The 15318-nt window shown below is 43.6% G+C and overlaps 1 protein-coding gene across 1 annotated transcript in view; it reads right to left on the minus strand.

Moving 5' to 3' along the window:
- NDC1 (NDC1 transmembrane nucleoporin) overlaps positions 1–15318 on the minus strand; it is a 2145343-nt gene that overhangs the window by 1396395 nt on the left and 733630 nt on the right. Inside the window, exon 8 of the mRNA XM_044085460.1 lies at positions 7644–7776. Within this exon, the coding sequence (XP_043941395.1) occupies positions 7644–7776 (133 nt within the window). The remainder of the gene's footprint in view (positions 1–7643; positions 7777–15318) is intronic.

A 15318-nucleotide genomic window follows, 5' to 3' on the forward strand; every position in this document is an offset into this window, starting at 1 on the left:
CACTGATGTGTAGTCTCTGTTACAGGTGATGAGATATTACACTTTATCAATTATGAGAAATATAACATTAACTATATTTCTGTGAATATTTCTGTAAAGAAGCATCACAGAGTAATGGTTAAGGTATCATTTTAAAGCTGACATTCATACAAACTAATTGCAAATTGCATGGTTCTACATGGTACATTCACGAAGATACTGTAATTTGTTTTGCCAAAAAGGTAAAAAAATATGTACAATATCAGCATTCCTTGGCATATATTTAATAATGACAGATATGCATTATCAACATTTACACTGTTGGAAATGTCAGTGTCTGATGAACAACTTTCACATTTACATTTTTAGTCTAGCTCTTATGGTTAGGTTAAAGAGTTATGAACATTTGTTTTCTGTATGGTATTGCAAATGGATTATCTGAAAATGAGCCCTGGCTGCACTGTTGTTCCTACGGTGGATGTAAGCAGGCAGCATTTTCTGTGCTGCTCCGGAGTGAATGAGTTAAGATAGCAGACGCACAAAAATGTTACATGGTCTTGGTTAGACCACCACCAGAAGGCATTTGAAGACCTCAAATGTACAGTTTTGTACCTACCATAAATGTAGATGTTCGAGTGCTAATACAGCTGCAGTCATAACAGATGGGTTATCCTGCCGTCAGCCGGGTCCTCGGTCGGCCGAATTCCAAAGACTAGGTCTGGCGTCTGTCGTCGCTTCTTCCCTGACGTCAGTGCAGCAGGGGTATAAAAGAACCAGCCGATGCCATCTTCTTCAGTTTTCCTTGCCCCAGATGTCAGGTGCCCCCAGAAGGAAGGCAAAACATAAACTTATGTAATAATGCAATGTAATATAATCAAAAAACAGTAGTTTGCAAGCAAATACACCATAAAAGAATACCCCAATCAGGTTGTATGAGGAGGTGTTTGTCATAAGGCCTGTCCCAAGAGGGGATGGAGGGAGGGAAACCTGGACTGCAGCTGTATTAAGCACTCGAACATCTACATTTACGGTAGGTACAAAACTGTACTATGTTCATCGTGCATACAGCTGCAGTCATAACAGATGGGTAGAATCCCAAAGCTAAAAAGGGGTGGCAGGCACTAAGTGGAACTAGGAGGAGCAAGGATGCCTGCAAGACTGCTGTGGCAAAGCCTGCTCTAGATTTAGAGTAAAGTGGAAGGTGATAGTGCTTGGAGAAAGTGTGCACAGAACTCCAAGTGGCTGCTTCCAAAATGTCCTTGGTAGGAACCCCCCTGAGGAAAGCTGCAGAGGTAGCTATGGCCCTTGTGGAGTGAGATCTGATGCTTGTAGGCACAGTTTTTCCATGAAATGCGTAACAAAAGTGTATGCAGTGGGCTATCCATTTTGAGATTGTCTGTTTGGAGATCGCCTTTCCTTGAGCACCTGTAGCATAGGACACAAAGAGTTGCTCTGATTTTCTGAATGGCTTTGTCCTGTCCAAATAATAACAAAGTTGTCTGTGAATGTCCAAGGCATGTAGCAGTCTTTCCCCTTTGTTTTGTGGGTTAGGATAAAAGGTAGGTAAGTGGATAGTCTGATTCAAGGCTACACTGGATACTACCTTTGGCATAAAGGAAGGGTTGGTTCGTAAGGAAACTCTGTCCTGATGGAAAATGATGAAAGGTTGCACAGCCATGAGGGCCTGTAGTTCCGAAACCCTGCGTGCTGAGGTGATAGCCAGAAGGAAGGCTGTTTTCCATGACAAATATTGCAGTTCTGCTGAAGCAGCTTGCTCAAATGGAGGCAGGGTCAGTTTTTCTAAAATGAAGTTGAGGTCCCAAGCAGGTACTGGGGGTTTCCTTGGGGGTTTTATATTCTTAGCCCCTCTGAGGAACTGTCTTAAGAGAGGATGAGAGAATAAAGGAGGATCAGTGTTGTATTGTGCAGAAATGGCTGAAGCATGGATCTTGATGGAGGAGAAGGAAAGTCCACTGTTTAACATCTCAGCTAGGTACTGTAATATTTGAGGTAAATTTAGTACCCAAGGATTCTGGCCCTTTTTCTGATTCCAGGCACAAAACCGTTTCCATTTGGCGGAGTAGGCTTTTCTAGTAGAAGGTCTTCTGGCCTCCAAGATGACATCCTGCACCTCCTTGGAGAGGAGGGTCTGTTGGGAAATCAAGGAATCCTCCATGCGGCTGGATTGAGGGTTTTCAGCTGACTGTGAAGAGTTTTGAAGTTGTGCTGTGAGCATCTTGAATTTTGGTTCGAGTAAATATGTGTTTAGGATGGATAGGTCCAAAATAGGTCTCCAATCTTTGTCCTTCCTTGGTACCAGGAATAGTCTGGAATAAAAACCTTGACTCTGTTCTTTTGCAGGTACCTCTTGAATAGCTTTCATGTCCATGAGAGCTGAAATTTGCTTTTGTGCCTCTGACCTTTGATTTTGTGGCAGGTTTGGCATGCCTCTCATTTTTGGAAGGGTGTGAAAGTGGAATCTGTAGCCTCTGTCTATAATGTCCAGGATCCATTTGTCTTTTGTTTCAATATGCCAATTTTTTGAAAATAATGCCAGTTTTCCGCCTAAAGGTGCTGCCACTAAAGCTTTGCTTGGCATGCAAAGGGGAAAGTCATTGTGCCTGCTTTCTGAATGACTGTGATCTATCTTCTCCACCTCTTGGTGTAGGTGCTTGCCATTGTCTGGCTCTAAATGATCCTTGAGATTGCCCTCTACCCCTCGGGCGCCTGTATCTGCCTCTTTGAGGTCTGTCCGTGGCTGGAAAGGACCAATTTTTTGAAGGCCAGTTTCTGCTGAAACGTGGAGGTTGTACCTGTAGGAAATCTTTCACTGTTTGCATTGATCTTGCCTTTTTCTTTAGTACCTCCTCAGCTTTAACACCAAACAATACATCTTTTTGAAGAGGTGCATCTAGTAATTTAGCTTTGACATGATCTGGTAAGGTTTGCTCTGAGCCAAGCATGTCTACGTATGACAGACCCTGTAACAGCAGCTCTACATGAGGCCTCTAAAGCATCAAAACCACACTGCAAGGTATGTTTACCCACTTGCTCTCCACTATGCAACAAATCCTGCAACTCCTTTAAATCTGGTTGCTCAGGTTGTGTCATTTTGCTTTTCAACGGAGATAACAAAAACTGTTGATACTTTAATATATGGAACTGACAGTTTAATGCCCTCATGGTTAAAGTGGCCGAGGTGTATACCTTTTTCCCCCACCTTTCTAAAGCTCTGGAATCTCTCTCTGAAGGTAATGGGTTTTTGGCAGTAGAGGCCTTAATCCCCTTGGGACCCTGTGAAATAGTTTCTGGGTCAGCAGCATGGCTTTTGTATAGGAATTGGTGTGAATCAGGAACCCCTGTCAGGTTTAACAGGAGCTGGAGGTAAAGAATCTGGGTTGAGGCTGGCTTCTGTGTACACATCATCTAATATATCCAAGACAGGAGGGATAGCCAGAGGCCTGTTCTGGGGAAGCAAGAGAAAATCCCTGAGCCTTTTCTTGGAATCTGAGTAATCTTGGCCTTCCCAGTGAAAGTGTTCCCCCTCAAGGTATGTAAGGTTTCCCCAAAAGAATAGTCCTCAGGGGGGGAGACCAAGGGAATGGACTCCTCAGCATCAGAGACTTCAAAAGGGGAATATGAAAATTCCTGGTGCTCAGAATGTTCTGAGGTAATAGAGGCTTGATCTGAGGAAGGGTAGTCTTCCTCCAATCTGGGCCTTTTGTCCGAGGGGGGTTGAGAACCCCTGATAAGAGTAATCAAATCCTCAGCCATTTTGAGCATCTGTTTTTTAGGCATGGGGCCTTGAGAGGGGCTCTGTGGGCTTTGCCTTTTAGTTTTCATGGCTGCTTTAGATTTTGTGAAAGCCTTAATGGAAAAGGAGGAAGGCCTGAAGACACCTTGAGAGGTGGCAGGCCTGTCTAAACTCTGAGTTTCCCCGCCAAGAGTGGCGTCGGTATCTGTAGTCTGAGTGGGGACCGAGGAGCCTGCGACCTCGGGCACAGAAGACACCGCTAAGGAAGCGTCATCGGTACTCAGGGGCTGCGTAGGTGCCTCGCTGAGAACCGGAGCACTGGTAGTCGGCTTTAGCGTGGTGTAGGTAGAAGCCGCGGACCTCGTATGTCGGTCCTTAACTTTGCGTCTTTTACTTAAAACTGGAGTCGGAGTATCCAACGACATAATGTAATTACATTTTTTACCAAAATAGTGTAGGGCGAACTCCGCCAGACGCTTAATAGTGCGTTTGTTGAATCTAGCACAAAAACGGCAGGCCGAGACGTCGTGGTCTGGGCCTAAGCAAGGAATACAGAAAGAATGGAAATCCTTATGGGGCATTTGCTTCCCACATGAAATGCAATTATTAACTTTGTCTGATATCGGTCTGAGGCAAGAAAAGTTTCCCCAACGGGGTACTTAGCTTTCAAGAAGACTTCGGCTGAAATATTTTCGTAAATCTCAGGAGCTGGCCGACCGGCACTTGCGAACTGCTTCTGCTTCGGGCACCGCGTGGCAAGAAAGACTGAAGAAGATGGCGTCGGCTGGTTCTTTTATACCCCTGCCGCACTGATGTCAGGGAAGAAGCGACGACAACCGACGCCGGACCTAGACTTTGGAATTCGCCCGGAGGACCCGCCTGACGGCAGGATAACCCATCTGTTATGACTGCAGCTGTATGCACGATGAACATCAGAAAATTGCTGCCCCACCTACACTAAGATGCTATGATGTAAATAAACCAGTCACTCACCCTTCCTTGTGATATTTCAAAATGGTCTTGGCGCAACTATTCAAGAGGGCAGACCAGTAGCCTATGCATCTAGAAGACTTACCAAAACTGAAATACAATATGCTCAAATTGAGAAAGAACTTTTGGCAGTAGTATTTGCATGTTCAAAGTTTCATGATTATATCTATGGTTGAGCTATTCAGATTGAAATGGATCACCAACCTCTAATTATTATTCTAAAGAAGCCTATGCATTCAGCTCCAGACAGATTACAAGAAGTGATGCTCAGATTGCAAAAGTACAACTTTAAAATGGTCTATACAAAAGGCAAACTACTTTATCTGGCTGATACCTTATCCATATCATCCAGAAATACAGTCTAACAGTTTGACACAGAGAATTTTGATTTTGATGTAATGGCATTGTGTAATTTCTATACCACTAGACTTGATGATCTGAGAGATCACACAAAGACTGATTCAATTTTGCAAAAGCTCAACCAATACATTAATGTCAGACGGCCATCAAAGCAATCTAGTGTACCACCAAAAGTGCAAACCTATTTTCCCTACAGAGATGAGATGTTGATGGAAGATGGCATTATTTTTAAAGGTCCTAAAATTGTTGTTCCTGCTTCCTTACAACATGAATATATCCAGATTTCGCACTGTGGTCACCAAGGCTCCGCATCTCCTAAGAGAAGGGTGAGTGAACTAGTATTTTGGCCTTCATTACGGAAAGACATTGAAGAAGTACTTTCTTCTTGTTCAGAAAGCAAGAGTACTAAACTGTATTTGCAAAGAGAACCACTTCAGCTAAGCCAAATTCCAGAACTACCTTGGTCAACTGCAGCCAGTGATATCTTTGAGTGGGACAATCAACATTACTTAGTATTGGTAGACTGTTATTTGAACTGGTTTGAGATTGATCCTCTACCTAATCTAACATCCACTACTGTTATTACAAGGTTAAAATGTCATTTCTCAGTCCATGTTAGTCCACACACAGTTATTTCAGACAATGGTACTCAATTTAATAGTCAGTTATTTCAAAAATTTGTAAGAGAATGGGACTTTATACATGTTACTACTAGCAGTCCTGAATATCCACAATCAAATGGACAAGCTGAACGTGCAGTACAGAGTGCAAAGCAATTACTTGAAAGGTCAAAGCGTGACAATACAGATGTCTTTTGTAATTTACTTAATCTCAGAAATATACCCCGTGACAATATACTTGGCTCGCCTGCTCAAAAGCATCTATTGAGGCAAACCAGAACAACGCTACCTACTGGTTCCAGTTTATTGAGGCCTACAGCATAGAATGACAGAACCATCAAAGCCCAGTTATTCAAGAAGCATTCTATCCAGAAGTCCAGTTATGATAAATCGAGCAGATTTCTTCGTCCGTTAAGAGGAGGAGAGAAGGGTTGATGAACTTCCAGTCACCTCTCTGTTCAAGGATCCCAAATGAAACATTCCAGTTAAGAAGACAAAAAACGCTTTTCTCATGCAGCACATTTTAAAGAAATTGATCTTGTTTACACTATAAAAATAAAATGTACAATAATACAAACATAGTAAGTCAAATCTACAAAGGAGCAATGCAGTCAAGCAGCAAATGGTTTGAAAGCAGTCAACTTAAAATGGCTCAGCAGAATACCAGAATAAACTTTGTAAAAAGGAAAACTGACCACTTGAAAATATGACCAGAACACCCATAAAGATAAAAATAAACCCTTATTTTCCAACCCCCAAACGCATAGGGATCTACCTTGCCCTAAGTTCACTTGCTTTGCTGGCTGAGCTGTCCTAGGGGAGTAGGGGGATAGGATGAAGCAGCTGATGGCCAGTTCTCCTATCTTGGGCGTGCGTGAAAAGTTGAGGAAAGCATACAGCTTTGCAATCTCTGGTGGAGACCAGAAAAATTGCATATCCATCTCAGGATAAATGAAAGGGGTGGCAATGATGTTTTGATCCACTGCACTAGCTGCTCCAAAAGTTAGGATGTAAGACTGCTCCCAGGTTCCATGCCCACTACTCCCCATAGGATCCCTCACTCCGGAGGCCTAGTGGAATGTTACTGTTGAGCCAATTTCATAAGGAATTGGGGGAGGGGACAATCAAAGGTTATAACAGGAGTATCTGGCAAGAAACAACTGCCAAATCCAGGGTTGGGAGAGCAGAGAAGCCAAGAAAGAACAGCTTGGGGTTGTGCTGGATTGGGGGTGTATTAAAAAATGAAGAACAATTTTATTTTCCTTCAAAGCCTCATGAATTAACTGCATACAACTGTTCATCATACTTTGAAAATCTGCAATGGTATGATAGGACTTTCTACTTTCTTGTTTGCTCTTTGATTAATTAACTAGACTAAAGGCAATACAGACACACACGCACACACACGCACAGACACGCACACACACGCACGCACACACACGCACAGACACGCACACACACGCACAGACACGCACACACACGCACAGACACGCACACACACGCACAGACACGCACACACGCACAGACAGACACACGCACAGACAGACACACGCACACAGACACACGCACACAGACACACGCACACAGACACACGCACACAGACACACGCACACAGACACACGCACACAAGCAGCTCTTTTTCATGTCCAAGCCAAAAACACTAGTTAAGTGACTTGCTCAAGCAGGTAAAGGAGTCAAACCCAAAACTACAAAAGAAGTAAATTTGCACCTCACAAATTTAATCCTCTGTGCTAATACACTGGAAAATATAATCTAGCAATTTTAGAAGACGTCCCAAAAGGGCAATGCTAGATACTTGCCTGCCACTAGTGATGCTTCTTGCTGACAGAGGTTCTGCTGCTGGAATGCATTGAAACACTTCTGCATTTCTCAGTACAAATTAGAAAAAGAAGTAAAATATAGTGCTGTACACCACTCACTTCAGTTGCATAGATCCTGAAGAGTAGCCATTCAATGTACCAAATTATCAATAAAAATGTGCCAGACAACCAAGTATGATATAGGAGGGATATATCCATCAGTCCTTTTAAGGTATTAAGAGGCTGACGAAATCTTGAAAAGAAAAAAGAAAAAGGTCATTACTACATAGATACATATTTGGCAGACCTGAACAGCTATTCAGCAAGATACTACAGAATGTGTACAAAAATATCTCCAACAACATTAAAATAGTAGATATGTACTTAACATAAAGCTGGACCCTTTCACCACATCCATCCAATACGACTGATGGGTCTTCGGGAAGCTTGTTGGATTGGACTCGGCAAAAAGTACAGTTGTGTAAACTCTTACCATAATAATAGATCTCATTCTCTTCACTGTTGCAGTATTTATAACATTAGGGATTCCCTGCCTAGGGTAGCCCGAAATCCAGCCAGTATACCAAAGCCATAGGTTGCTTTAAGATACGCTGTACATCACACGTATGCTCCTCGCATAGAGTAGAGCATAAAGGAGATGTCTGGATATACCATCCTCAGAAATGAAAGCCCCAGTAGGAACACCACTCCAAGGAAAAACAAGAGGTAACCAGTACATCCAGAAGAGAAATGGACCAGGGGAGGAGGAGGGAGGGAGTAAATACTGCAACAGTGAAGAGAAGGACATCTACCATTATGGAAAATGTTTACACAACTGTACTATGTCCTTCCATTTCACTTTTGCATTATTCATAACATTAGGGAGTGTGCCATAGATCAGGAAAAAACTTGGGAGGAAGAAAAACCAGCAGAGCCCTCTACGAATCTATGAAGAATGGCCCTAGCAAAACCAGCTCTAGCTTGGAGATTTCATCCAACTTGTAGTGCTTGGTAACTGTATGCACAAAACTCCAGTTAGCTGGCTCAAGAAGAGAGTTAGCATACAAACCCTTTAAAAAACACCAGAAGAAGCCACAGCCCTTGTAGAATTACCCTTTACAGAACAAGGAAGGCTCTTGCCATGAAAAGAATAAAAAGAAATAGCTTTTGAGATCCAAGAAAAAATGAATAGTCTGCTTGGATACAGCTAATCCCAAGGACCTAGGATGAAAGGAAAATAACAGCTGATCAAATTTCCTAATACTCTTAGTCTTATCCAAATAAAACCCGAGTTGTCTATGCACGTCCAACGTGTGCAGCACCTAATCAATGGCAGATTATGGAGAAGGGAAAAAAGTGGACAAATGACTAGACTGATTAAGGGACAACTCACTCACTACCTTGGACATAAAGGGAGGATTAGTACGCAAGGATACGAAACACCAAAAAGGAGGACAAGCCATTAAGGGCTTGAAGCTCAGACACCAATCTGGCAGAAGTAAGGGCTAACAAAAGAACAGTCTTCCAAGAGCAATGTTGCAAGGAAGCTGAAGCTGCAGACTCAAAAGGACCAAAAGTGAATTCCTCCAAAACAAAATAAAGATTCCAGGGAGGAGGAACGGGCTTCCTGGGAGGCCTAATATGAAGGACATCTTTAAAGAATTGCTTAGCTTCAACTCTAGAAGCTAAAGGAGGAGATAAAGACAGACAAGCAGAGACAGCTGATAAGTGGGCTTTAGCAGAATAAGGCAACCCAGCACTGAGCACTTCACACAAATCAGAGAGAACCAAAGGAACATCCACAGAAAGTGGATCCAGGTTATGAGAAAGACACCAAATAAAAAACCTGTTCCATTTGCATAGGTAGGATTTCCTAGTATTGGGTTTCTTGGCCTCCTGCAGGACCCTAAACACGTCCTCAGAAAAAAAGGTGTCTATGTGGAATAGAAATCCTACCACCCAGTCAGCTGAAGAGTGGACAAGTGGGGATGGATGAGACATCCCTTGTCTTGTGCGAGTAGGTCCACCCTGTGAGATAATTTGTGATGATAGCCTTTGGCAAAGTGCATAAGAGGGAACCAATGCTGTTTCGACTAAAAGGCAGTAACCAACAAATTCTGGGGATGTCCTGTTGAATTAAGAGGACTTTTGGAATGAGAAGGAGAGGGAAAGCATAAAGAAACATCCCCTTCCAAGAAAGTGAGAGAGGGTGCCCAACTTCCACACCAGAGGACCTCGGACTCTGGCACAAAATAGAGGAAGCTGTCGGTTCAGAGGGGAGTCAAACAGATCTGAGGAGAATCCCACCGGTGGACAATGTCCAGAAACACATCCATGTAAAGCATCCATTTGTTGTGGGATTGTGTTAATGACCTGCTCAGTGCGTCTGCCACAGTGTTTTGACTTGAGGGAATGTAAACTGCCTGAATAGTCACTCAATACTGGACAGCAAGATCCCATAACCAGGACAGCCAACCGGCAAAGATAAGATCTTGAAAGATCTTGTTCCTCCCTGTTCGTTTACATACCACATCACTGTGGTGTTGTATGTAAACACCTTTAGAGGTCCCAAAGAGAAAAAGGGATGAAAAGCCTGAAGAACCAGCAGACGGGCACTCATTTTTTTGACAGTGATGTGCTCCTTTTCTTGAAATGGAGACCAGACCCCATGCACCTTTAAGAAGCCAAAAGCTGCTTCCCATCCCACGTTTGAAGCATCTGTGAACAGTTCCTGAGAGGGAAGGGGGGGATGAAAAAGGAACCCTGGATTTAAGGACAACTGCTGGATCCACCAGTGGAGTTTCTTCCTGTGACAAGGTGGAAGAAAAAGAAGTTATGCCTTACTATAACGTTTCATCTGCATTGTTGATACTCATTCAGTCATTACGCACGGGTATCGGGTCCGAGCTCGGAACAGAGCCAGCCATTTTCCAAGCTCATGTCAGCTTCAAACTCTCGAGCTAAATTCTTACCCACAACCCCCCTCTCCCTGTTACCTCAGATTGAGTTTGCAAGTCAAAGAAGGTAGATGATACCTCTGGTCAAATAAGCGAAGAGAACCGGATGGTGAGATCCACTAGAAACCACATGAGGGGGAAGGAGGGAGGGTCGTACAGACTGAACGAGGATCAACAATACAGATGGAATGTTATGGTAAGACATAACTTCTTTATCTGATATTGTTAACCCTCGTTCATTCCATACGCATGGGACAGAGTCCCCAGCTACCTCTTATTCCTGGGAGGCTCTCATGGAAGGACATTCCTGAGCACCATAGAACCAAAAGATACTCTTCCCCTGGAGGCCAAATCCAAATTGTAATGATTGTTGAAGGTATGAGGCGTAGCCCAAGTTGCAGCTGCACAGATGTCATGCAAAGAAGCTCTGGCATGGAAGGCAGCAGAAGTTGCCACCGACCTTGTTGAATGAGCTTTCATGGTAGTAGGCAACGAGATATTACGTTGTATATAAATAAATGTCACACTGTCCTTCAACCATCTAGCTAATGTGACCTTAGCAACAGCAGATCCTAATCTAGGTCCAGAAAAGACCAAAAATAACTGGTCAGATTTACGAAAGGGTTTAGTGCTGTTTAAGTAAAAACGGATTTGCCTGTGTACATCTAGGGTATGTAGGCAATACTCTCCTTTGTTTGAATGATTGGGAAAGAAAACTGGCAATTCAATGGTTTGATTAATGGACATTCCAGAGATCACTTTAGGCAGAAATGACGGATTAGTTCAGAGAGACACTATCTCTATGAAAAATCAAGTATGGACTCTTGTTACATAAAGCTTGAAGCTCAGAAATACATCTGGCAGAAGTAATGGCGACGAAAAAAGTACAGTTATGTACCTACAATAAATGTAGATGTTCAAGTGTATTCACTGTTGCAGTCATTACAATTGGGTTATCCTGCTGGCAGGCTACCCGCAGTCGGCCCGAGTTCCAAAGTCTAGGTCCGGCATCGGTTGCTGTCACTTCCTCCCTGACGTCAGTGCGCCAGGGGTATAAAAGATGCAGCCGATGCCATTTTCTTCCGTTTTTCTTGCCCCAGATGGCAGGTGCCCCTAAAATGGTAGGCTAAATTATGCCAATAAACATGCATATACAAAAAGCAACTTTTCCTTCACCTACAAGCAAATACACCACATACATTGTATAGAATAGAGAAGTACAGATAAGTTCCAGCAGGGTAAAAAGGGGGATGGTGGGAGGGTAACCTGGACTGCAACAGTGAATACACTCGAACATCTACATTTATGGTAGGTACACGGCTGTACTATGTTCATCGTGTTTCACTGTTGCAGTCATTACAATTGGGTTGAATCCCAAAGCTAAGGTTGGGAGGCTGGTGCTAAATAGGATTAGGAGAGGCTATCAGGCCCTGCAGAACTGCAGTGGCAAAGCCTGCCCTGGACTTAGAGTAGAGAGGTAAGCGATAGTGCTTTGTAAAAGTATGCACTGAACTCCAAGTTGCAGCCTCTAAGATGTCTTTGGTTGGTACTCCTCTGAGGAAGGCTGCTGAAGTGGCTGCTGCTCTGGTTGAATGTGGCCTAATGGCCTTAGGCACTGATTTGCCATGCTGTGAATAGCAGAAACGAATGCAGTGGCCTATCCACTTTGAAATAGTCTGTTTTGAGATAGGCTTTCCTTGTGATCCTGCAGCATATGCCACTAGAAGTTGTTCCATCTTTCTGAAAGCTTTGGTTCTGTCCAAGTAGAAGCGTAGCTGCCTGTGAATGTCCAAAGAATGCAGAAGTGGTCTTTCACCCTTATTCTGTGGGTTTGGATAAAAAGTAGGCAAATGAATTGTTTGGTTAAGGGTCACACTGGACACTACCTTAGGCATAAATGTAGGGTTTGTCCTTAGAGAAACCCTGTCAGGATGGAAAATGATAAAAGGTTCCACAGCCATGAGTGCCTGTAACTCAGACTCGTCTAGTGGAGGTAATTGCTAGGAGCAGGGATGTTTTCCAGGATAAGAATTTTATATTAGCTGCAGAGGCTGGCTCAAATGGAGGCAATGTGAGTTTTTCCAAGACATAGTTGAGGTCCCATACAGGTAATGGTGCTCTCCTTGGAGGTCTTATGTTTTTGGCCCCTCTGAGGTATTGTCTTAGTAATGGATGAGAAAAAAAGTACAGTTTTGTACCTATCATAAATGTAGATGTCCGAGAGGAATGCATCTGCATTCTTTACAAATGGGTTGTCCTGTCGTAAGGCAGCCCTTCGGTCGGCCGGATTCCAAAGTCTGGGTCTGGCTTCGGCTGGTGTTGCACTTCACCCAACGTCATCGCGGCAGTTATTCGGGTATAAAGGCATCAGCCGACGCCATTTTCCTCAGTGTTTCTTGCCCCAGATGCCAGGTGCCCTCTAGGATGGCTAAATTTGGATGAATGCCAAAGTTTCCAAATAGTAGAGAGCAAACACATGAAATAAGCATGTATGTACATATATACAAACAAATACACCATAATAGATCCCCCCAAGCTAGCTGAAGATTGGCAAATACCCTAGGAGTACCTCAGAGGGGAAGGAGGGTGGGTAATCCTGACTGCAGATGCATTCCTCTCGGACATCTACATTTATGGTAGGTACAAAACTGTACTATGTCCTTCAAGGATGCATCTGCAGTCTTTACAAATGGGTAGAATACCATAGCTAAACTAGGGGAGGAGGAAATGAGGAGAGATTATGGTGTAGTTAGGATCCCTTGCAAAACAGCAGTGGCAAAACCAGCACGGGATCTAGAGTATAGAGGTAAGTTATAATGCTTGGCAAATGTATGCACGGAGGTCCAAGTAGCAGCCTCTATAATGTCCTTGGTAGCCACTCCTCATAAGAAAGCTGTGGTAGTGGCTGTAGCCCTTGTGGAGTGAGGCCTGATGTTCTCTGGAGTTTTCTTTCCATGGTAGGAGTAACAAAATCTAATGCAATTTCCTATCCATTTGGAGATTGTCTGTTTAGAAATTGGATTTCCTTCCTTCCCTGTTGCATATGCTACTAGAAGCTGGTCAGTTTTTCTATTGTTTTTTGTCCTGTCCAGGTAGTAGCGTAATTGTCTGTGTACATCCAAGGTATGTAAGAGCCTTTCTCCCCTGTTCTGTGGGTTGGGGAAGAATGTAGGAAGGTGGATAGCCTGATTTAAAGATACTCTGGATACCACCTTAGGCATAAATGTGGGATTTGTTCTCATGGACACTATCTTGATGGAAGATTAGGAAGGGTTGTACTGCCATTAATGCCTGTAGTTCAGAGACCCTTCTTGCTGAAGTTATTGCCAGCAGGAAAGCAGTCTTCCAGGATAAGTATTGTAATTCTGCTGTTGCTGCTGGTTCGAAAGGAGGAAGAGTCAGCTTTTCTAGCACAAAGTTCAAGTCCCATGCTGGCAATGGAGGTTTCCTGGGAGGTTTTACATTTTTAATTCCTCTCAGAAACTGTCTGAGCAGAGGATGCGAGAAGACAGGAGGATCCAAGCTGTATTCTGCTGATATAGCTGATGCATGAATCTTGATGGAAGAGTAGGACAGGCCTGTATGGAAGAGCTCCGCCAAGTACTCCAGGATGTTGGCTATGTTCACCAGTGTCACATCTTGCCCTTTTGCAGTACTCCAGATGAGAAATCTTTTCCATTTTGCTGCATAATTCTTTCTTGTTGAAGGTCTACGAGCCTCCAGGATTATGTCTTTAACCCTTTGTGATAAATTTGGGTTGACTGCTGTTATGTAATGTTCCAGGCAGTTAGCTGCAGAGTTTTTAGGTTTGGATGCAGGATGTTGTAGTTGTTCTGTGTTAGCAGTAATGGGATCAGGGGCAGTGTCCATATTTGTTCCCGGACATGCTCCTCAGCAGTGGATACCAATGTTGTCTTGGCCAGTCTGGGGCTATCAGAATGATCCTCGGACGTTCCTCTTTGATCTTCAGAAGCACCTTGTGCATCAAAGGAAGTGGAGGGAAGGCGTATGCTGTCAGGCTTTTCCAACTGAAAGATAGGGAGTCCACCTTCCAAGCAAGTGGGTGGTAAGTCCTTGTGCAGAATTTCTTCAACTGATGATTGAATGGGGATGCAAACAAGTCTATTTGTGGTAATCCCCATTTTCTTGTGATGGTTTTGAAGATGTCCGGATGCAGCATCCATTCGTGGGCATCTGTTGTAGTTCTGCTTAATATGTCTGCTAGAATGTTTTCCTTCCCTGGTACATAAATTGCCTGTAACTGAATGTTGTAGCTCAGAGCCACATCCCATAGGTCCAGTGTCAGCCGGCATAGAGGGTATGAGTGTGTGCCTCCCTGCTTGTTGATGTACCACATAACTGTGGTGTTGTCTGTCCTTATCAACTGGCCTTCTTGGAGAAAAGGTCTGAATGTCTGGATTGCCAATTTCACTGCCATCATTTCTTTTAGATTTATGTGCAGATGTAGCTGGTCTTGAGTCCATAGGCCTTGAATGCACTTGCCCATCATGTGTGCCCCCCAACCGAGGTCTGAGGCATCTGTCGTGATGGTTTGTGTTGGTTGACTTTTGCAGAAGGGCAATCCTGTGTTTGATTGGCAGGCCTGAGCCCACCATAGGAACTCTTGCTTCAGGCATGGGATCATTGGAATTTTGGTTTCTAGGCTGTGCTGGTGCTGGGACCACAAATTCTTTAGATACCACTGTAGCTTTCTCATATGCAGCCTGGCATGAGGGACCAGTATTATGCAGGATGCCATGAAGCCTACAGCTTGTAGCACTTTTCTTGCAGTTAAATGGTTCTGCTTTGTTAATGCCAAGAAGTAGAGAGGAAGTTGC

The sequence above is a fragment of the Protopterus annectens genome, chromosome 10.part0, assembly GCF_019279795.1.
Source record: "Protopterus annectens isolate FY-2018-M chromosome 10.part0, PAN1.0, whole genome shotgun sequence".
Classification (NCBI taxonomy): Eukaryota; Metazoa; Chordata; order Ceratodontiformes; family Protopteridae; genus Protopterus; species Protopterus annectens.